The following is a 25,089-nucleotide window of genomic DNA, read 5'->3' as shown; positions in this document are numbered from 1 at the left end:
AAATATTGTATTGTAGCATTTTTTTGACTCTAGTACTCTGTATTGTTTTCTCATTTTAACAGCTGAAGATCTCCATTGTTCTTTTCTTGAGAATTCAGCTGTATGACATTTCTTTTTATGGGAATCATCTTCAAAAAAAGACATTTGACTCAACTACACACCATTATATGATCTCACTTCATATGGCAATCTTACATTATATGTATGATGTTTTCTAAACCAATGCTATTATGTTATTATTTTAGACTTGGTCTTATAAGCCACTCCAAGTTTTCATTTGATGACTTTGCTGCTTCTTTTGAAATGAAGAAGGTAAGTAACACATCTGCTACAGCTCTAAATAGGATATTAATGTTATTGTTTTTTGTAATCTGTAACACTTCCCACAGACAATGAGTTTGTGTGTAACAATTGGTAACTAACCTGCACGCATAGGAAGCTATGACAGCAAACACACATCTTCCCTAGCTGGAAATGTGAAGTTTTGTAGCTGTGACTTAAAGATTAATTCATTCTTCTTTGCTCTGCCACTTATGAGTAATTGTGTCTCCTGCATCTTGCAGCTGTATCTTGAAAGGATGAATATATAGAAAATAAATTACATCTAGCAGGTGCTAAAACCAGCTTCTATTGAACATCCTTCTCTACCTTGTTACAAAATGATAAAGTGATCGAATACATTGCAAGCACCTCAGACCTTGTATTTAAAGTAACTGGTTTCTGTTTATCTAAGCAGTGTCTCAAACACTTTCAAGAAAAAGACAGTGGTAGCTAGGGGCTGGGTGGGAGAAGATTCATTTTTACAAATGCAGATCTCACCAGTAGAAAGTTAAAGTTTAAAAAAAAAGAATTATTGTTCACTAAAGCCTGGAGTCTGCCACTTTGAAGTCCATTAGTAATGTACTGAAGGAGATCTGCTTCATCTTTGTGTCATCTACCATCTGCAGTTCTCTCTCTTAGTTAATTTGGCCTTAATATTGAAAACAACTAGACTCACTTTTAATATTTGGGAAGGGTGGTTGATGACCCTTTTTACGTTAAGGATGAAGTAAAAGCTAGAATAGAACAAGCATGTTCAGTGCTTACAAATATAAAAACATCCTTTGTCATTTTAAATTTAAAATGTGGTCAACCTTTCTTTATGGTTGCAAGGCATGGCTTAAATCAGACATCCTACACAGGATAAAAAACATTTCAAATGTGAACTAACAGGAACATTTTACATATTTTGTGGACAGAGAGAATGACTAATGAAGAGGTTTAACACAAATTGAATAAGATCCTGGAGGTGGAAATATAACAAAAAAAAATTAAACATAAATACTTTGGATACAGAAACAAGAAATACATCCACCCATCCATTTTCCAACCTGCTGAATCCGAACACAGGGTCACGGGTGTCTGCTGGAGCCAATCCCAGCCATGGAATTCAGACGATGAGAAGAATATTATAAGTTGGCCCTGACATGCATCAGTGTCTCAGGTGCAACTGTTAATTGAAGTTTTACATCCTGCTTTACTCAAATGTAATTAATATATTGTACAATACTAAGTAACCAAAGTGATTGACTTAGCATGCATAGAACTAACAGATTCTTTTATTCATAAGCTTGAAATTAATCATTTAAATATTAATACATAATTCATAGAGTTTAAAACTAGGATTGGAATATACCTTTTAAATATTAATGAAAAATTCATAGAGTTTATAATTAGTCTTTCAACTACAATAACTTACAGTGCAGGGAGTTATTCTACCAGTGTAGTTTCAGCATTGTGGTACAAAGTTTAATGAAAGACCTAAAATATTATAGTTTTAATAAGTTGATCAACATCCTAATTGCAGTATAAAACAGAGGATACAGTTATGGGTAATTGACTTACGCTATTGTTGCCATCTAAACATCAGTCAATGGAGAATCATCTTTTTCTTTTTTTTATTGATTTTATTAAAATCAAATAACATTTCATACAAATAACTCAAGTTTTACAAAAAAACAAAAAGGTTCAATACAAATTAACCCCCACCCATGAGAAATAGAGCTAGGCCTACAGAGTAAGACTTTAAGGTAGTAAAATAAGTAAATAGATAAAGTAATAAATAAATAAAGATAAATGGAGTAAAACAGGGGAGAGAACCTGCTTCCTCAATTTAAATGCTTATTCTAAAATGTTATTAATTAGATCCTGCCAGGTTCTGAAAATGTTTTGATCCTCTAAGTGCAAATTTGTTTTTTTCCAGTTTCAAATATAATATCACATCAGTTACCCACTGAGTTAAAAGAGGAGAGTTAGGATTCTTCAGGTTGAGCAAGATAAGTCTACGTGCCAATAGTGTAGTAAAGGCAATTATAGTTTGTTTGTCCTTCTCCACTTTAAGCCCATCTGGGAGCACACCAAACACAGCTGTTAGTGGATTAGGAGAGATTGTGACACCAAGGCTGTCTGAAAGGCACTGAAAGATTTTTGTCCAGAATTATGTTAATTTGGTGCATGCCCAAAACATGTGACCCCTGTAGCATTCGCAGGTTGGATCTTGCTCTGGAAACATTTTGGACAATTTTAAACGAGACAGATGTGCTTGATATATAATTTTAAGTTTAATAACTGTATGCTTTGTGCATATGGAGCTAGAGAGAATTCTGTGCATTGCTACCTTCCACTCCTTTTTTGAGATGTTGAGTGAGAGATCCTTTTCCCACTGTACTCTTGGATCTTTTCTTTTGATCTCTGCCAATAGTTTAGCTAACCACAGAAAGAGGAAGTGTTAGTACAGACAGAAGACAGTTTTACAGAGAGTTTTTTTTTCTGCAGTCAAAATAGCAGGCACACCTTTTGCAGAGAAATATGCAGCTGAAAAGGTCAGAACTTTAATAGTAAAATGTTTTTTCTCAGGACTTTTTACATGCAAAGCCCTGAGATCATTTTTTTATGTTCATACATGCACACCTTGTGAACAAATACTGATATAGTCTATGAAAGTGACTTTGGAGAGAGAAGAGGTAAGGGTGGTCACTTTGGCCCTGAAATGCTTTAAAAAGTATGCTTCAACAAGGAAGAGAGAAGAAGGTGCAATGAAGAAGATGTAGCGATGTAATCTTTACTGACTAAACACCACAAACATTTTTGTATGTAGGACAGCATCATCTACAACACACTTTTATGTTTGTTTGGCAATTTGTCACATCCATTTATCTTTTTATTTGCTTCTACTTTTTGGGAAAGTAAGAATAATTAAGAAACGTTTATTATCTGCTCCCCTTGCTTGCATTTAAAATTTGCTCTATCCTGCCACCTGCGGGATAAATGAATAAAGAGATGATGTTCTCTAACAGGGAAAGTGAAGCATAGTTCAGTCAGTTCTGGGTGCAAAATGGATCCATTTCTCCCAGGTGAAATGGAGAGTGCAGGTTGGGGTGGAGGACATACCTGTACTGTAGATGTATAAAACTAAACGTATGGTCACCCTGAAACCCTTCTATGATACAAAAGTCATTAATCCTGTTTGTTTTTGTTTAGTTTTGTAATTTAGGTCCACATTTTAATGACTAAAATCTATGTGTTGCTTAGTGATCTCAAGGACAATGATTAAGATCACACAGGTTTGGAGGAGAGATGAGGAGGAGAAACTGATCTGTGTTTCCTTGCCCAGCCTGGCGTTGAATGTCATCAGATAACTAATGCATTGCAGACTCAAGGGGAGAGACATGGTTCAATCAAAAATATATTTGTTTTTTGATATTCCCGTGCTCTGCCCCAGCATCATCGAAAGCATTTGCTTAAATTAGATTACCTCTGAGCACTTAGTTTTTGTTTCTCATACCTTGCGGAAGAGGGATCGCTGGGTAAAGTGCATCGACATTTGGACATGTGTCACTCTTCCTGTGAATTGTCATCATTGCAGTGTGTCTGTCCTCTTGAGCTTTAAGGCTTCATTGAGGTAGCCATATTTAAAACTTTTTTGTCAGTATATTCAAGGGTCTTTGTATAACCACAGAAGTTGGCGAGTTGTTGCTTTTAACCTCTGGTGGGAAATGCTCTGGAAGCCGAGCTCCACTCCAGGATCTTAGCAAACAGTAGCATTCAAATCAATACTAAAAGACCCCTGATTGGTCTGTATTATGTTCTTATATTTTATCACGCATGATTTACAGTTGATGTGAAACACAATCTGTTCAGTGCATTAAAAGCTGAGTTTGCAATTGCTTTTAAGTGATGGTAAGTGTATGTATGGATTCTGATATGCTTTTTGACATACAATACAATACAATACAGTTTATTTTTGTATAGCCCAAAATCACACAGGAAGTGCCGCAATGGGCTTTAACAGGCTCTGCTTCTTGACAGCCCCCCAGCCTTGACTCTCTAAGAAGACAAGGAAAAACTCCCAAAAAAACCTTGTAGGGAAAAATGGAAGAAACCTTGGGAAAGGCAGTTCAAAGAGAGACCCCTTTCCAGGTAGGTTGGGCGTGCAGTGGGTATCAAAAGAAGGGGGTCAATACAATACAATACAATACACAGAACATAACAAATCCTCAATACAGCATAAAAATAAAAATTTTAGAAGTACAGAGCAGAATTTAACAGTAGATGATATCACATAATAAGATTTGGATGTTTTTAGGGTCCTGGAGACCTCATCCATCAAGCTGCCTCCCCCATTTGGCCATTCCATGGCTGAAACAGTGCTGGGCCAGCCAATCCGATGAAAGGACCCCTCTTTCCCATGATTCCTGCGATCCTCCATCAGGGATGACTTTACCATAGGCAGGCAAACAACTTGGCAGGTGGGCCGTGGCACCAATTGCCACATTTGAGTACTGAGAACAGAAACAGAATAGGTGAGAGTTAGTATTAAATTATAACTACCATGTTACTTATGTTTTAGTGCTAATGAATAACAACAGAGATGCAGTATGTGCAGTTAATCAGCAGCTCTAATCAGGATATGCTAAACTGAAGTAATGAGTCTTCAGCCAGGATTTAAAGGCTGAGACCGAAGGGGCATCTCTTATAAAAGAAGGCAGACCTTTCCACAGTTTAGGGGCCCTGTAACTAAAAGCTCGACCTCCCACTGTTATTTTATTAATCCTTGGAATCATAAGCAGACCGGCATCTTGAGATCTTAATGTGCGCTCAGGTTTGTAAGTCATGATAAGTTCAGACAAGTAAGCCGGACCTTGGTCATTTAATACTTTATATGTTAAAAGGAGGATTTTGAAATCCGCCCTAAACTTAACCGGGAGCCAGTGTAAGGATTTAAGAACTGGAGTTATGTGTTCGTATTTTCTTGTTCTTGTAATAATTCTTGCAGCCGCATTTTGGATTAACTGGAAGCTGTATAAAGAACAGTTTGAACATCCAGTGAACACCGCATTGCAGTAGTCAATCCTACTAGAAGTAAATGCATGAATTAATTTCTCAGAATCCTGTTTATTTAGAAAGTGCCTTAATTTCCTAACATTTTTAAGATGGAAGAAACATTTTTTGGACAACTTTGTAATATGCGCTTTAAATGACATGCTAGAGTCAAAGATAACTCCTAGACTGCGGGCTGATTCAAATACAAATAAAGAAAATTACTGTAAGGCTCAGAGGTCTTCTAAATAATACGACAAAGATATACTTACTTGCATATCTTCCACTCTATAATATATGATTCCTGGAAGTGGTTTGCAAATAGTTAATTTTTTCAGCACTGCTGGTAATATCCCATCATGCCCAAGGGTTTTGTTTGTCTTTAAGGCACCTAAAGCTCATAAAATGTCTTCTGTATTAAATTAATATAAAACTTGTTTTAACTCTGCCTTAGGCATTCTATTAGATTCTTCCTTAGTGTGGAGGAACAGAATGATTAATCGCATTCCGCTCAGCAGCCAGGTGTGTGTTCACCTTGGAGCAGCTAAAAGTAAAATGAAAATAACAAAAGCACCAATGGCAGGCACTGATGGTCTACTCTAAATAATATTTTCTCCAGAGACATCTGTGTATCCTAATTCCCATGGATCGTCTGCCTTATTTCCCCTGTTTTCAGCGTAATTAGGATTTGGCTAACATTGTCCTGGCAGCAAGCCTGCTTTTCAGGCCAATATCTTGAAGGTTCTGTTTTAATTCAAATTCTGTATTTTTTCCTTTAATTTAATAATCACAGGAAGTTCATTAAGAAATAATTTATAGGCCATTGCAAGACATAACTAAATAAGCAGGCAGTCAATTACTAAAGATTTAATTAACACGTGACCTTACAAAGCCAATAAACAAAGTGTCTTCTACCCTTAGAATGACTTAACAAGGTACCACAATCTTCCTTTGAGCAGTATGGGCACAAGAATGCCATTCTTTTCACATCCGACCCCTCTCTCTTTTAGTTCTAACACATTTTCTCTGTCCTGCCCTGCAAAGACACTGGTGTTCTGGTCTGCATTTTGATTGATTAATCAGAATTGCTGTCATGACTGCCATGGTGTCTCATGGTCTTCTCCTACCTCAGATTAACATTGGTTCTTTGCCTTCAATACAATACAGTTTATTTTTCTATAAGTTCAGATAAATAAGCCGGATGTTAGCCATTTAAGGCTTTATACATTAAAAGGAGGATTTTTAAACTTTACTGAGAGCCAGTGTAAGGTTTTAAGAACTGGAGTTATGTATTTGTATTTTCTTGTTCTTGTAATAATTCTTGCAGTAGCATTTTGGATTAACTGGAAGCTGTATAAAGAATAATTTGAACATCCAGTGAATACCACATTGCAGTAGTCAATTCTACTAAAAATAAATGCATTAATTAATTTCTCAGTATGCCGGATATTTAGAAAACACCTTAATTTCCCAACATTTTTAAGATGGAAGAAACATGTTTTGGACAATTTTGTAATGTGCGCTTTAAATGACACAATAGAGTCAAAGATAATGCCAGGATTGCATGCTGATTCAGTAAAATTAATGGTGATTTGAACTGAGCTAAATAATGATAATATATTGCTGCAACCATCATCAATCCCTCTAATAATTAGCATCTCTATTTTGTCTGTGTTTAAAGACAAGCAGTTCTGTTCCATCCGCTCCTTTAATTCACTAACAACATCAGAGAAACTTCATTTGTTCTGAAAGAAAGGTATAACTAGATGTGAAGTTCCTTTGTGTTCATATGTGGGTAATAGCTCCTGAGCTTTATCCATGCAGAAATGTATTATGTGTATATTATACCCAGTGCATTCAGAAAGTATTTAGATCCTTTCACTTTTTACACATTTTACTATGTTATAGCTCTTGTGCTAAAATCATTTAAAATAATTTTTCCCCACATCAAACAACACTCAATACCTCATATAATGACAAAGTGAAAACAGGATTTCAGAGATGTTTGCAAATTTGTTAAAAATAAAAAAAAATGAAATATCACATTTACACTAGTATTCAGACTCTTCTCAGCACCTTGTTGAAGAACCCTGGAGTCTTTTTGGGTATGACATGACAAGCTTCATACACTTTGAATAGGGGATTTTCTGCATTCTTCTTTGTAGATCCTCTCAAGCTTTCTCAAATTGGTTGGAGACTACCTTGGACACCTATTTTCAGGTATCTCCGGAGATATTTAGTTAGTTTCATGTCCAAGCTGTGCATGGTCAGCTCAACAGTGTTCCCAGAGTTGTTCCTACACCACTCCTGTGTTATTTGTGCTTTGTGCTTAAAGTCATTGTCCTGTTTGAAGATGTACCTTCAGCCCAGTCTGAGGTCCAGAGGGCTGTGATGCCTGTCTTTAAGGATATCTCTATGTTTTGATTGGTTCAGCATTTCCTCAAACCTATCTACTCTTTCAAAACAACCCCACAACATGATGCTACCAACACCATACTGCACAGATGATGAGCAGAGCTTGGTTTCCTCACAACATCACACTAATCTTGGTTTAATCAGACCAGAGAATCATGTTTCTCACAGTCTATGAATCCTTTTTTTCATATTAGAAACGGCTTTCCATGTGTTTTTAACTAGGGAGACACTTCTGTGTGGTCACTTTGCCAAAAAGCCAAGACTAGTTGTGTGTTGCAGTGAGCGTTATTCTTCTGGAAGTTTCTCTCATCTCCACACATGTTCTCTGGAGCTCAGCCAGAATGACCCTTTGAGTTCTTGGTTACCTCTCTTATTATGGTGCTTCTCCCACGATTGCTCAGTTTCACCAGCCCTAAGAAGAGTTGCAGTTGCTCCAAACATCTTCCATTTAAGAATTATGAAGGCCACTGTGATCTTGTGAACATTCAATGCTGTAGAAATTTGTTGTTGCCTTCCCGAGGTCTAAGCCTCGACACAATCCTGTCTCTAAGCTCTAAAGGCAATTCCTTCTGACGTACATTATCAATTGTGGTAATCATGTCCCATCAATGGAATTGACCACAGGTGTACTCCAAATGAGGTGCAGAAACATCTTAACTATCATCACTGCAGTGGGGTGCACCTAAGCCAAATTTCAAGCAAAGGGTGTTAGTACTTGTATTAATGTGATATTCCAGTTTTTTAGTGGTAATAAATTCTAAAATCCTGTTTTCAGTAGTTTTTGAGTGTTGTTTGATGAGGATAAAAATGAATTTAATTAGTTTTAGCATAAGGCTGCAACATAATAAAAGGTGACATAGGTGAAATGGTCTTAATACTTTCTGAAGGTATAGTACTTATGTTTGTGTTTGGGGGCACATGTTCAGGATGCCCTTAAAAGAATGGACATTTTTTTGCAATGTTTTAACACAATAAATAATAATCAAGACAATGTAATTTTTACATAAAAATGGTGAATAATAAATTTGTTTTTCTATTCCATTTCTACATTAACACCATTTTTAATGGGCAGGTTCTGGAGCAGGTTGATCTAATTTCCTCCGGTTTCTGTTGTTCTTTTCAAACCACATCAACTTTTGTTGTTGCAAGACAGTAGCTTACAGTTGACCAGTCAACTTTATAGCTAGCTTCTGAAACTGAAATAGTTTCTACTCTATTCTATTTTTGAAAGTGTAAATTTCAAATAGATATATAGGTACCATATAATAGGGAGATAGTATAAGTACTAGTCAGTATTTATGTATATAGATAAATATACATCTAACAGGACTGAGATTCTATACTCCAATCCCGTGGCACTCTAGCAAGCCATAGCGACTGCTCTCTGTCATTCCGGGGGAAGTACTGCCCCGTGCAAGCACTTTCCCCTGGTCTTTCTGTTATAAAGTTGTTCTGGTTGGGTGGCAGATCCGGCTGTCCATTACGATAGATAGATAGATAGATAGATAGATAGATAGATAGATAGATAGATACTGTGTAATTAAAAGTATACCGTCTCTTTCTGTGCATTGTATTCTTTCCTGAAAATCATTTTACACTACAGATTTATTTTGACTATGTGAATTAGACATGTCCCCATGGTAAAGATGCCAACTACCTTCTACTTTACAGTCATCTTATTTAAGGGAACATATGTAAGACTCATCTTCTTTATACAGACAGTGCAAAATGAGTGGCTCACTCCTTCTACACCAAAACAAATTGAAGATGTTGAAAACAAGCAGAGACAAGGAAATCAGAAATATAAAGGAAAGGAGGAGAAGAGCATCAGAAAAATCTGGGATTTTGTCAAAGCAAAAGTGAATGAAAGGTAAGCATAACGCTTAAAAAACAGTTATTTTTAACACTGCATACTTTTTAAAACTGCAAATGTATATCTGTTTTGTTGAACTCACCTGCCTTGTAATAGTGGAGGCCAGAGTGTGTAGAGCCTAAAGTTCAGATCAGTGTTGTACTTTCCTGCCAGGCTGCACAGAGGGTGTTTCTTTTTGTTAACTGACCTCAGTGTGCTTCTGTTAGAATCAAAAACAGAATACAAGAGACTCAAGGTAAAGCTGAGATACATTAGTAGGTGACAGGGCTTAAGGAAAAGTACAAGGATAAAGCAAAATCATTTCTCTTAAACAAAAAATAAATCACTGTTTAATTACTCCTTCAGAAGACAGAATTCCAATGTGATGAATGTATTTGACAAAAAGAGAAATCACATTAAATAAGGAGTGAGATAAGTGAAGCCTGTTAGGAAACTGATCTTGATTTATTAAATAACATGAACTTAAACAAGTTAGAAGGAGCTGTGAGTGTGGGGCAATGGCAACTGCTAACCAATAAAAGACACTGAAAAAGAGAATTGACAAGGGCAAAAATACAGAGCACAATGCAAGTATTTTAATTGCCTTATCTTACTTAATATACCACCAAGTGCCTGCTCAAATTACAACAAACCTGTTTCATGGTGATTTGCATATGTTTGCTCTTTGTGAGCCAGTCCACACCAGATGGAATGCTTTTTTAGAGATATAATGTTGATGCACTTGTTCCAGACAAAAGTCAGAAAAATCACTCAGAAATACAGGAATAAATGAAAAACTCATTAAACATAAATTCACCCTTTCATTAATAAATATTAAAGAAATATATTATTGACTGTATTTCTGTATGTAACATACTGTATATACAGTGAGTTGGCACAGAGATGCAGTGTATATGTTCTCCTGATTCTTTACACATCCTAAAGAAATGTCTGTTTAGGTGCTTGGCATATCTAAAATAACCCAGTGCCTTTGTGTGTTCCACCATAGCACAGTGTCCTACCCAGAATTTATGCCTCTCTCATGTCTGATGTTTCCAGAATAATCTTTGACTTACTGCAAACTCAGAAGGCAATAAATAAGTAACAAAAAATAGATTAGTAGATGAATACATCCATTTTCTAAATCAGCTTTATCCTAAGCAGGGTCGTGGGGGAGATGGAGACTATCTCAGCAAGGATAGAGTGCAAGCCAGAAACAATCCCTAGATAGAGTTCCAGTCCACAACAGGGGAACACACTCACATATATATACAAATGCTGGCTAGAGACAATTTAGCATCACTAATTCACATAACTTGCATGTCTTTGGACTGTTAGAATAAACCAGAGCACCCACAGGAAACCCACTCTGAAACAGGGATGACATGTAAATTTCACAAAGGAAGAACCCAGAATGTGAACCTCAGTCTCTTAGATGCAAGGCAGCAGCACTACCACTGTGCCATCATGCTGTCTCAAGAGTTTAGTAAATATTATTTAACGTAATGCAAGCATTCCATTCATTTTCTGAAACCATTTAAGAAGGTGCAGATTTAACAGGGGCAGTAGCTAGGCCCAGCTAGCGTATGAGATGCAAACCTTCCAAGAATCCTTTGTTTTATATAGCACATGTCCACTTTAATATCATTCTTCTGACTCTTTAGAAAAGTAGACTTACAATACATTTTTTAAATAATTGTAACATCGAAGGTTTAAGGGACTTAAACACAAAATGAGAAAGAGGTAAGAATTGGTCTGACAAGGTTCTGGTTAAACACCCAATGCCTTAGCTTCTAGGCCTCACGTCCCAATGATTTTGTATGTTATTATAGACATAAACATGTCATCCCCACCCCCATTAAATTATAAAATTTAAGCTCAGTTTGATTAGTTTCTTGAGAGCCATCATTGCTCCAGGTAACTACCAACAATTCCCAAACTGGGATGAGCTGCCATTTGTGTCATTTAATGTGATAATGAGCTAATTATTCAAAAAAAAAAAAAAGAGTGGAATGAACTTCTGACGGATACTGTATTTCTCCAAGGACTGTGTGTCTGTGATTGTTCCATTTTATTTCTGTTATGGCATTTTATCTCCTAATTTCAACACACGCTAAGGAGATAGAAAACCAGAACAAAAGAAAGATGAACTGGTGTGTACGTAGTATTAGCCCACTGAAAAGACAACATTAGCTCTCTGATTCGTTATTTTAGTATTTCAAGAATGGGCTTGGCATAACTCAGCATAATAATAAAATAAACATAACAAAATCACTTAGTCCAATTCAGGGTCACAAGGGGCTACAGCCTATCCCAGTAGGCAGAAACCAACATTAGGTTGAGTGCCAATTCATTGTAGGGATTCTCATGCACACATCCATAGTCGCACTCACCTCCAACTGAGATTTACCAATTAACATGACATACACAGGATATGGGGGAAAATCAAAAAATACTGGGAGAATATTCAAGTGCCACCATGAACAGTTTCCAGGCCAGCTACTTTCAAAAAATTGTATCTATGGAATTCAATGTCGAGCAATCTACATCGGGGAGACCAAGAATATATTAAGGGAGAGATTTATACAACATCTAAGATTGATAGAAAATGGGAATAAATTGACTACACTTTATATTCACTTTAGACAAATGAATCCTAATCTAGTCATGTCCGGTTTAGAATATGACAGTACTTGGAATAAGACACGCAGACTTAATAGAGAACATCATCGGATTGAGGCTTTGGACACAAAATATCCAAATGGTCTCAATGAAATTTGAGGAAAATCCTACTCCTTTCAATCAATCTTGTTTTAGTACAGCAACTTCAATAACAGGCTTCCTCACAGTCCCATTGATCTTTGTTCACTTTCTGGCTAGGTCTCTGTGTATACGGAGTTTGCATCATTTCCGTTCAGTTTATTTTTGTACAGCGCTCTTCAGTGAGTGCAGGTGCAGAGTGCTGTGACAAATTCACAGGTAGAAACAAATACAAACTTACAAATTACTAATTACAAAATGAGGACACATAAAGATACAAATTTGTTGAAACAGACAGGAGAACAAAGTAGTTTGCTTAACATAAATGAAGCCCAGCAATATCTGTCCATTAATTAATTCTTGAACTATGGCTAGATGATGACAGAGGAGAGGTATAGATAAACTTCAGTTAGCAACATCTCTGGGAAAAACAAACCTCTAGGGTGTCCAGTATCAGTAATAAAAGTGAAGTCAAGGAGGAAGTCTAACATGTTCACAGTCTAGAAGAACTCGGGCCAACTGGCCATCCACACACTCATGGGCATTCTAGAGTAGAGTCTGGGCTGAGTTGTTTAATTTGATGACTGAATCTTTCCTACCTTTCATACTGATCTCAGATATCTTGTAGTATTTAAAAAGTGGACCTTTTACAAAGAGGCTTTATTCCTTTCTATGTTGAAACAGCTTGTTATGTTAAAGCAGCTTCTGATATTACTCATATTATCTGGCTATTAAAAATGTTAATCCTATGGTGTTTGCTTAAGAATTATCTGAATTTTTTTTTATAATTAGTTTAAGCAGAAAGTGTAAAAACTCTGCGGCATTGTACAGTAAGTCTAGAATTTTAAGAATGCTTCTGTTGGGTGGTGTTTAGTTGCAAGAGATAACCAATACATCCAGCACAGTGTGCAATTTATAATGAAGTATATCCACTGTTATGTCTCATCCAGGATTCCTTCCTTGGCTCAGGTTCAACTGCCTTTACAGTGTAACCTTTGTTCATTATTGATTCTTTTGTTTGTGTTAATATTTTTGTTTATTATTTGCATCATTCCTGGTTTTTGATTCTCTTTATGTGTGTATGCCTGTGTTACATTCCATGTGCTTTCTGGGTTATTCCACAAGAGGTGGGCCACCTGCCTTTTATTGCAGTGTACTGCCTTCAGCCCTATAAAGGCAGTGGATATCCTACAGTACGATGCAGTTTACAGTTTGCAGTTTGTTTGTTTTTTAATGGTTTTTCTGGACTTTTGACCTTCTGCTCTGTTTTTTAACTTTGCCGTTAGATACAGACTTGTTATGGGCTAATCCTTTTACCTTTTGTGTTCTACAGAGTCTTCTTTTGTTACAGAGTATTTTGAAAAAAAATAAACCTTTTATTTAATAAAGATCCTGTGTTTGCCCTTTTATCTAGCCAGGCTTTGACAGTAAATCAGCCTCTAGTGGGAATATTTGGGAGTGTTTTTACGACTTTGTGCTTTGGGTCCAGTTTATAATATCTGTTACAAAGTACAATTTAGGATGGTGCTTCTTCCAAGCTACACAAGCATGGCTCACTATATCCTCTTGACTCCAATGGCAGAAGCGTATGAGCTATGAAGGCACTTTTTGGAGACAAGAAATTTAATTTTTAAAAAGGCAAAGTTCTCTTGGAGACAGGATGGCCACATTATACCTAGATTAGCTATATAAGATCAGTGAAGGCTGATGAGCGAGATAGAGACAGTAGGAGGGTGAAGTGAGTGCAAGAATACTGTGACTTACTATTGACACTTTAAGCATTACAAGAAATGGGTGGCCTGGAAAGACTAAACATCTAGCAGTACCAGGATTTATGGTACTCACACATTATTGTGCTTTGCTTATGGCACTATTTGAATAATGCCTAAAGATTAAAATGTATTAAAGCCTGCTTTTCTGCCTTCATATATTCTCTTATCTGTCCACCGGGGACTGGGAGCCAAGTTCCTTTTTCAGCTTTGATCAGTTGGAGTGAGGGAGAGAGCACACCCACAATCGTAAGGCTACAATGAAGTCATATCATAGTCTGAAAGAACCTTTGACAGTAAGGTAGTGGACCATAGTCCAGGGTACAAGTACATACCACAAGTGAAGTGAGTATCCTCAAAGGATGTTAAGTGTAAGAAAAGACAAAAATAAAGTAGTGACAGATAACTAAACTTTATACAGTGGGTCCACATTAAAATGAATCTGTGCATTTAATAAAGGGGATTCATGTTTTAAAAAATGGCATTCCCAGAAGCCTTTCCATGATAAAACACAATGGCCCCAAGTGCCACAGCAGGACACCGAGGATAGAAACAGAATAAAGGAGGATTAGTAACAGTTCTTAATTATTGTATGTTATAGTTTTGCAAACTGTGTCTGTGATATTTCTTCCTAATAACATGCAAATTAGGTAAAATGGTTGAATCTATGTACATGTTTGCACTGTGAGAGCTGGCTTCTTTGATGCTAAAACTGGCTTCTCATTTCCTTTCACCTTATTATAAACTAAGTGGATCATCAGATAGATTAGATGTCATTTTCCAAAGCAATTAATGTCATAGTAATAATTCTGTAAACATGTCTGTACTGTATATGGTAATGCTACCAACAAATCAAGAAAGTGTTATTCTTTAAATGACAGTGAATATGAAAAAATGCACGTCTGTGCTCGGCACCAATCCCTCCTTTTAGCTATTGTAGTCTGCTGTGTTTATTCATTCATAATGTTAAATCATTTAATTTGCTTGTTTCTCTTGATTTTTTATAGTGACTTCTCCCTTGAAAAATACCTGCCAGCATCCTGTTTAGGACCCAGTGGCATTATCAGCAGGGCACAGCTGAAGAAATGTGTGGATGATATGGGCTTTGCAATTAATGATGATGATTTTGACAGCCTGTGGGCAAGGTAAAGCTTTACACTTTTCTTTGGAAACCTCCTTGTTAAAGTTTCTCCTGTACCAAGGCAGGGAAGACATATGGTGCTCCCTACCCTCCATGGTATTACCCTAGATATGTCAGAGGAGGATTCTCCAGAGAACTAGTATTCGGAGTGTTCTGCATTGCCTGAAGCAGCTCTTTCTTCCTGCCAGTTTGCACATTTTATTTATTCTATCTAATTGTATGTCAGCCTCGGATGTGTTTATAAGACACACACTGGAACTGTAAACTCCTAGCAGGGATATCTGGATTGTATAAGATTTCCACTAACCTTTTAGCTTCATTTATTAAAACATAGTCCTGATGGATTTTTTTTCAAAGTACATGCAGTTAGTTTGCTTTATGCTGTTCATTTGAACATTATTGATGATGAATAAGTTCAAAGGACGAGCGAGTAGAAATTGAAAACCATTTCAAACCTGCCATCTCTGGGAACAATAGGTCAAAAAATGCTGATGTCCGCATAAAGGCCTTGCTGTTATTTCAACCTGAGACTATTATAAAACCAATTTTGCTGCTACCTTTAATTTAATAATGAAAGGGAAACAAAATAAGTGCTTAGTGGGCGTTTCTCTTTGACAGCAAAAGGGTCCCGATTGATTTGCTGCCTTACCTTCTATATTATTTTCTTTGAAGAGCGCATTTTAAACTTTTAAAATTTGAATCCCTTCTTCAAGGGTGCATTTTGGGTCCTATAATCGATGGAGCAAGTTGTTTGTAAATTTGGGCACAAATTGTGTGAGATGATGAAGAGCAGTCAACAGTCAGTCTGCTTATCTAAGCACATGTCCTGTAAATCAATTAATTAAGCCTTTTGAGCCACTTGCTAGTTTGCTGTACGTATCATTTTTCATTTGGGAACATTTGTAAAATGAAACATTCTGTGTTTTGTTTGCTGAACAGTGCATTTTATTGTGTACATTTTGAAGAACTAACTGATGTGCTCATTATACATAGCAAATAGGCTATGACACAGAAATATGAATAGATATACAATATAAAGATATTAATAGTAAGGGTTTCTCATGTTTAAAGCTGTTACCTGATCCAACCCATTAGAAAAAGAAAAATCCACAAAATCCAGTCAAGATACGAAAAACAAAATTCCTCTTGTTTGATAGAGGGTATGTGGCCCCAATTTGAGAGAAATGAGATCTGCAAAGACTGGCAGCAGTCCAGTCACCATTCTCCAGCCTGGTGGGTTGAAGCAAATGATTCCAAGCCTGTAGAATGAGAGCTATATTACCCCTTTAGGAGCATAGGAAAGTTGCCTTCAATATGTCATTTATTTAATGCCACTGAAGGCTTAGAGGTGGACATGGGGGAGGAGGGGATCATTTCTGATCCCAGAAATGGTCCAACAACTTACCTGGAAGTAACCTCATAATAGGCATTTAAAACCACCCCATATCTGGGGTGTTTCAGCCAGGGTTCCTCCCCTGGGGTTAAGTCTTTGTTGATCATTTTTGTTTATGTTAATATTGCTTTTGGGTATAATTTGCGGTATTACTTTTTTATGTATCCGTATTGATGCCTTTGTTATGTGCTTTGTGCATTGTTTGGTGGTTCCCCAAGAGGTATTGCCACCTGCCCATCATCATGAGGGACTGCCCCTTAGCCCTATAAATGTGGGGGCAACCCTCAGTCCATTGTAGTTCATTCAAACATTCAAATGTACCTGGAAGAGGTGAGCTTTTTTAATCTTTGTACTGTGTGCTTTACAATCATTCTTTGAATTTGTGATCGGGACTTGTTTGCTTTGAATTGCTTGTGCCTTTTAAGGCAACTACTTTTTGCCTTTTGTGTTTTTGAACAATATATCTTTTTATTTATAAAGATTCTGTGTTTGTCCTTGAGACACTCAACTTCATAACAATTTCAGAAGGCAAACTGAGAATAAAGTTAGGAAGAAATGCATAATGGCAGGAGAAATAGGGACATGGCTCTGTTGTGACTGGGAGGCAGGAAGGAGGGTAAACTAACCTACCCAGCAGATTGGGGGTGAAGTCTCTAAAAGTAAGCCCAGAAAGAAGAAGATTTTTTGTTTTGTGATATTTTCTGATATGACCATTTCTATTGTGTTTTATAGTAAATGTACCATTTTTTATATTAGAAGCTATTCTGGGATTATTCTAGTTATGGAAGAATTAAACAAGGCCATTCCTCTTTTTCATAATGTATAATATATAATAATGCATGTGTCATTTCAGTCAGGCACAAGTCATTGGTAGGGCCATGGAGACAGAGCGTATTACTGGAAATTTGAGCACAAAAGTTTGAAAATTCCTGAACATGGCCCAAGAGGAAGTCATATAGAGGCTCAATAATGAGATGGAGGCTGTGGAGGAAAGCCACAGGTCACCCAGGCATTTAAGGTAGTAGTAAAATCATCCCAGACCACTCACAACTTGCCATTATCTATGAGAGGTGAAAGATGTGGAACAAACACCAAGAATAAGAGTACCTGGTGAAGGCTCCTTAGGACTGTCAAAATGCTAACACAATTTTTCTGTACTGGTGCTGCAACCATAAAGGTCCAGGCCTGAGTGATTAATTTCAGTCATTATTTGTTCTAGGAATTTTATAGTGGTTTGGGTACACTCATAATTAATATTACAAAATAATTCTGAGCAATCTCCACAAAAAACACACAGACGAATGACCATCCAAAACTACTAATTCCCAGTAAATGCTGTCAAATACCTCAAGCATTCATTCAGTTGTCATCTAAACTGATACAGTATTTCTTTCTAGGATCTCAGAAATCCAGATTCTGCTCTAGTATGACTGGGCCATTCTGGGGTCACCAATCAATCCAACCTGCAAATCTGGTGTTCGGCAGGAAAATCAGATTCCTTGAAGAAACCCCTAAGTGGACATCATGAGCCTTTAGTTAGAGTTTTCAAAGCAACTAACAGATATCTAAGAAGGCCAAATAATTGGTTCCTGAATAACAGGTGCATTAGTCACAAAAACTACAACAATATTTCATGTTGCCAGAAGAACAATCTTAGATAAATCAAACATGGACAAAGTATTTTTATTGACAAAGGGACACAGGGGTCGTTAGTTGACTCTTACTGACACTAATAGGCAAACACTTTACAGAATAGTTGATAAATGCCAAAAAAGTGCAACCATAGAAATTACCAGAGAAGTGAATCAGCACATCTGTGACACACTCTCAGTAAAAAACGTATGCTGTGACTTTCATAAAATTGGATGTTATGGCAGGATCAAATTCTGAAACTACTTAGAGTATATCCATCGGCAATGCAGAAATATGCATAACCTGATGTAAGGAACACAAACCTGAACCACTGACAATGGAAACATATATTGTATATGGTCTGATGAGTCATCTTACACACAATTTCCTCCATCTGGAAGGGTTTACATTAGGAGAAAGACACAAAATACCTTCAATCCACAATTTATGTTGCAAATTGTTAAATGAGTTGGAGGATCCAGAATGGCGTAGGCAGCCATTTCAGGAGAGTTGTTAGAGTAATCTAAAAACTGTTCTTCATGCTTATATAATGGTCAAGGAATAGAGCATTTTAGAGGACCAGGTTCATCAGATTTTACAAATAATGTTCCTTCATGTTGTTTCCCCATTCCAGGATGATAATATCCCTGAATACACTGCTAAACCAATTCAGGAATGGTTTAATGAACAACAGGATGAACTTAAATGCCATACACAGTTACAGCTATCAGATATATTGCCATCTAACAGGCTAGAGGGTTTCACTTGTCTCCTGCTAGTCCACTAAGTCTTATCGTTATAAGGGCAGCATTTTCCACTAAGAATCATGTCCTGTCAACTACTGAACAATGGGTGTTCTGTCTTTTTAGTGCCTCTAGTTAAATTATTACTGCCCCATGGCAACACCCTTCTTCCATATTGAAATGCACATATATGTACATATTTAATAATCCCATTGTTGGTCTGGCCACCTTAATGTCAGTCTCACCCTTGTAACACCTTACAAAATTGGCAACACTTCATATGGAAAATGGATGATAAATGTCCATAATAAAATAGTACAAGAGAAGCCACTAAATAATATTTATAAAAAGAACAATAGGTCTTTGGTCAGTGCTAATCCAAGGACATTTTTTGTTACATGAAATTTCCAAATACTCTAAACAGTAAATTGCATGATTTTAGGTGGATCGTACAAGTATTTAATGTGGGTCGGCACCTCATCCAGTTTCAATATATAGTACCAGCACCTCTTTGCTAATTTTCACAAGAGACTCTTGTGAAATGATTCACAAAACACTGCAAAAAGGTTTGGTGCAACCACCTTGTATTCTTGAAAATTGGCTGTAAAAAAGGCAAAGATTTGAGCAATGGTCTTTACAAACATTAGTCCAAACCAGAACTGAGGTGACAGACAAAATTTTGCAGTTTTAAAGCCGGACAGGGGAAATGACGTCATCTGGGCAGGAACCGGATATGATGTGATCGGGCCCGGAAACGCAAATGATGTCGTCGGGCAGAATTGCCCTGGTTGGTCAGCAGAGGAAAAAAAAAGAAAGGATCAGTGAACTCTGCCAACCCCTGATCTGGTCCTGCGAGGGAGCTGTGGGTAGCCAGGGGACGGAAGGCAACTGGACCAATTAGGAGTAGGCTGCACCTGGTGATAGGGTGACTCCCATGATGCAGGGCCCGTATGGGAGAAGCAGGGGAGCCACCAGTTAGAATGAAGAAGGCACCATGTTTTTTAAAATAATGACAGCTTCCATCCTGTTGTTTTTAACCTCATTTTAAATGATTATTTTTTGATTTTTAACCTCCATTTTTTGCACCCATTTTTATGGATTATTTATTTATGGATTTTTTTGAAGCATTGCATTATGGATACTGCTTTGGTTTTGTTTTTGATTTAATAAAAGCACCTTTGCACTTTGCACCTTCCCCTTGCTTCAAGTGTGATTTATCCCCATCTCCCAGTTTATCTGGATACATCACTGACAGTATTGAGTTCAAGGGCTTCCAAATCTGGAAGGACCATGGAACAGGACCTACACCTTCACATGTACCAGTGAATACCAGACCTCTTCATAAATCTTTATTGGAGATTTCCCCGCACCCCCCCCCTTATAAAATTTGATTGAATGTCATAGTATCAGTATAATTAGGGTACCACTGGTAATTTTGTTCCACGTTTAGCACTGGATCACACATTCGTTAGAGTGGCAGTTCCAAGAACACTGATAAGATTTATTGGCTTATGTATTGCCTTTATATGATTTGCATGTTCTCCCCATTTCTTTTTGGGTATTTTCAATTTCTTGACACATCCTAAGGATATGCATTCACATTAATTGATGACTGTAAATTATGAGTGTAAGCTTGAGTTTGGCTTTGCAGTGAAATGGCTTCCTATCTTGGCCTAAATGTGTCATTGATAATACTGAGACAAAGTGTAAATGCCTTAATGAAAATGCATATAATACACTTGCTCCTTCCGTCCACTATTCTAACTATACTTATGTAGCTGGAGAAAATAGATGCATTACCATAGTTAAACACAGAATCTCCATAGATGGGACAATAATGCACTATATTTCAGTTATTTCTCCTGAATGATTTGGTGTCCATTTTTGACTATTTGTCAGATTTGAATATACCATAGGAGGCCCAAAATGACTTGCTGATTTGCATATGAGAACAATGGCCTCATATTTGAGGTATTTACTTTCAAATCAGCCACATCACCTGTAGCAGCAAATTGTTCCAGTTCAGACTAAATCCAATAGTCAGCTAAAGTCAAATGAATATTATCATGTTGCCTTTATTACATTAGATAGATAGATGGATAGATAGATTCTTGTCTACAAGAGGAAATTAAAACTTTAAAGAACATCAAGAAAACAATGCATATTATAACAAATCACAAACTTTTTGCTGGTAGTAAGATGTAGTCAGGACTGTTCAACTGTGCCACAGGTTTACATTTAAGGGCATTAACATTTGGATAGAGTAAGTCCAGCTTGTTGTATCCACAAATAGAGCATACTGATAGTACTGTATAATGCTGGTTGAAGTCAGCAGCATTCTAGGGTCAAAATAATTCGTCATTAGTGTGTTGATAACAGAGTGAGTCATTTCTGTTGCTGAGTTAATAAACATTGACAAGAACGATTGTAGAAACATCTGCTACTACACATGTGTAGAGGCAGAAACACACACACAGACTGGTTTATCATTGTCTCATAAGCCTTAAAATAGTATTTTGCAGATAGGACAGAACCTGTACTGATCTTCATGAATATAAGACCAGAATACTCTTTTTCTAGTAGCCATCCAGTTGAAAGTGAAGGTTTATGTCCTGAAAAGTTATAAACCAATCAACACTTTCAAAGATATTGCAGCAGCTAGGCAGACCTGGAAAGCAAAAATGAGTTATGGAGGTGTTTTTAGGAATGTTTAAATTTGTGGAGCAGTTCAGCTTCAACTTTAGAAAGAGCGTCATCAATGACATAAGGGGCACTGAATCCCATTAAGTCATGCTGAAGACATCAGTCACTGAGGTGACTATAAAGAGCTGTGATAATAAGATAATAGCTATAAACATTGGGACTGTCTTATGGACATCAATGACTCTAAAGTTCTTGAAGTATGCTTTTCATGTACTGATTATAGATAGGGCTTCCTATTCAAGGAGGCCACAATAGCTGCTGTAAACTTGAAAGCTGCAATATGGAAGGATTTAGTGAGGCTATTAAAATAACTACCTGACAGCCCTAATCATTTTTATTTTGCTTTATATGCCTTACATGTTTTTGATTTTTTGCACTAAAAATAAAGAGCATATAGGCTGAAATAACTAATATATTAGTGACATAATTTAAGACTAACACAAGCTGAACTGTGGTATTGCTGTGTTTAAATTCCTCCAGGCTTAACAAGAATAATGCAGATGCTATCAAAACAGATTTTCTTTGCAAGCTGCTAAGGATACCATGTCAAGGTAAAAAAACACCACAAACTGCATTATTAGAAAAATGGGAAAACTATTTATCATTCTTGCAATTGTGTGACTTTCAGATAATTACAGCCATGTTTTAGAGCCAACTCTAATTAATAGAAGGGAATAAATGATGAGTACTTCAGTTGCATTAGTTGGCCTTTTGTAATGCTTAGAGTATTTTTACGGTGATGGTCTTAGTGAGCCACAGCATCTGCGGGTTATTTTTCTGCCTTTGCTAGAATAATTAGTTTATTATCTTATTAAATGATTGGCTCTACCTAATTAGTAAGAGACACAGAACATGTGCCAACACTGCATCTCCCTAGGGCTCCATTTAAATAGCACTTTTGGCTGAACGTTTGCTATGACTATTAAACAAAACACTTGGTTGAACTGTTTCTATAGCTCATTTAAAGAGATGCTACATATATGCACTAAGAAAGAAATTCATCCATGTCTTTTACAGAGTTTTAACTCTGCTACATTGTGGTTTACATCATTTTGAAAGTGAGTCGTCCCTTCATGAGATTTCAAGGCTTTCAAGTCAGTCACAAGGACTCCCAGTACAGTATAATCATTCTGAAACTGATTACAGTATGAGAACCAAAAGGTGTCAGCCCCTGGAAATCATGTCTGTCGACAGTACACCACAGACCCAGCAGCACATCCTGTGATTCACTGCATGAGTGGAGTTACTGGATTCTAACAAACGAGGAATAAATGATTCTAGGAATGAAAGGACTTATACTCTGTAGTTTTTAGTCTTTTTGCTAAGGCAGTGAGTCTTCTTTCTTCATTATTGATTAAATGTCTTGACATCCCTGCACCAAAAGAATAAGCTAATGATTTGTTTTCTTTGCCTTTTATCCCTTTTAACATATATGCCTTTATGCTGCTAATAAGACCTTCACTGTAACAAACTCAAGTTCTTGCTGTACTAACATCATATTGCAGGCATTAGAAAAGCATTTTTAATATGGTACATTACCAATAATGTATACTGTGGAATATGAAAAATACCAAACTATGCAAATTAATTTTAATTTCGTTTTCCCCCAGGTGTGAATGAGACAGCAGGAAAATCTGTCATGGAAAGAAATGGAAGGAAATTATCTGTTAGAAATTTGACCTTTGATGACATTGTTAATCTTTTAAAAGAAAAGGTGATTGTTTCTGATTCATAGTTGATAGTAAATTAATATTTCCATTGATATTCCTAAGCATAAGCTTTTAGAAATTGTTATTTTTCATAATGGTTTTCTTGTAATGTTTTGTATTTGTTTCCTTTTTACAAATTCCTATTCTAATTCTGAATTGTGTATTTCATGTAATAATCTATGGGAGGCATATTTTTGCAAAAAAGAAAATTAAAATGAAAATGCAGTCTCTCTTTTGCAATTTCATTTTCAAAGTCTGCATGCAAGAATGCTGCAGAAATTAAAATTTAAAATGAAATAACCCCATTTGCCATTTTATTTTCAGCTTGAATAACAATGAAGTTGCAAAAATGAAAATCAGTTTATTTTATTTTAATTTCACAGCATTCTTGCACACAGACTTTGAAAATGAAATTGCAAAAGAGAGACTGCTTTTTAATTTTATAATTTTAATTTTCTCTTTTGCAGAAAATACCTCCCATTTTAACCTACTATATTATTTGGTATTTAATGTTTCATATTAATTTGTACCCATTGTTAGGAATCTTTTTCTATACTTTTATTCCTTTTATATCCTTCTGAATACTCATGAAACAGACTGAGCATGGAGAAGGTGCTATACAACTAAAATGTATCATTATTATTATTTTCACAGAGGTATAAAAATAATCAGAAATTGTGAAGCATCAGTTTTCTTTGTTTTAATAGTAATCTAAAAATATGGGGAATATAATTTGAATGCTGAGAGATGATCTCATCACCCCCAACTAGATAGATAGATAGATAGATAGATAGATAGATAGATAGATAGATAGATAGATAACATTAATTATCTGTAGATGAACAAAGTGTGGAAATTTACAAAGTGTAAAGTGATCAGAATTGAACATACTTAAAAATAAGAGCTTTACACAACGGGATGTCAGTCATTGTCTGTTAAGATGTCTGCTAGACCAGCTCAGTACCATTCAGCACACATGCAACATGACTCTTTATAGAGCCTGATGGATGAGCATAGAAATGACCTCACACAGCACTCCTTTGAGCAGCACAGTTGTCTTAGTCTGCTACAGACTGACAGAAAACATGTAAGAGAGGCCAACATATACCAAACAATCTCAGTATCTGCAGGATATAGAGTCATGTGTTTAAAAAAATAGACATTTTCCAATGGAGCGTGAGATCGACAGGTGGATTGGTGCAGCGTCCACAGTGATGCGGACTCTGCATCGGTCTGTCGTGGTGAAAAAGAAGCTGAGCCGTAAGGCAAAGCTCTCAGTTTACCAGTCTATGTTCCTACCCTCACGACTGAAATGAGTTTCCTCTGCAGGGTGTCTAGGATTTCCCTTAAAGATAGGGTGAGAAGCTCAGTCATCCGGATGGGGCTCAGAGTAGAGCCACTGCTCCTCCGCATTGAGAGGAGTCAGGGAGTCAGATGAGGTGGCTCTGGCGAGGTGTTCTGGGCATGTTCAACCAGGAGGAGGCCCCAGGGAAGACCCAGGACACGCTGTAGGGACTATGTCTCCCGGCTGGCCTGTGAACACCTCGGGATTCCCCCGGAAGAGCTAGAAGAAGTGGCCGGGGAGAGAGAAGTCTGGGCATCTCTGCTCAAGCT

The 25,089-nt window shown here is 36.7% G+C and overlaps 1 protein-coding gene across 2 annotated transcripts in view; it reads left to right on the top strand.

Moving 5' to 3' along the window:
- Positions 1-25,089, top strand: part of LOC120534249 — a 125,472-nt gene that overhangs the window by 40,856 nt on the left and 59,527 nt on the right. For both annotated transcript variants that reach the window (XM_039761683.1, XM_039761682.1), the window contains 5 exons: positions 246-312; positions 9,492-9,643; positions 15,162-15,299; positions 22,247-22,317; positions 23,377-23,480. In XM_039761683.1, the coding sequence (XP_039617617.1) occupies positions 246-312; positions 9,492-9,643; positions 15,162-15,299; positions 22,247-22,317; positions 23,377-23,480 (532 nt within the window). The remainder of the gene's footprint in view (positions 1-245; positions 313-9,491; positions 9,644-15,161; positions 15,300-22,246; positions 22,318-23,376; positions 23,481-25,089) is intronic.

The sequence above is a fragment of the Polypterus senegalus genome, chromosome 8 (genome assembly GCF_016835505.1).
Source record: "Polypterus senegalus isolate Bchr_013 chromosome 8, ASM1683550v1, whole genome shotgun sequence".
Lineage (NCBI taxonomy): Eukaryota > Metazoa > Chordata > Cladistia > Polypteriformes > Polypteridae > Polypterus > Polypterus senegalus.
The sequence above is the reverse complement of the archived record's forward strand: the minus strand, read 5'-3'. Positions and strand labels throughout refer to the sequence as shown.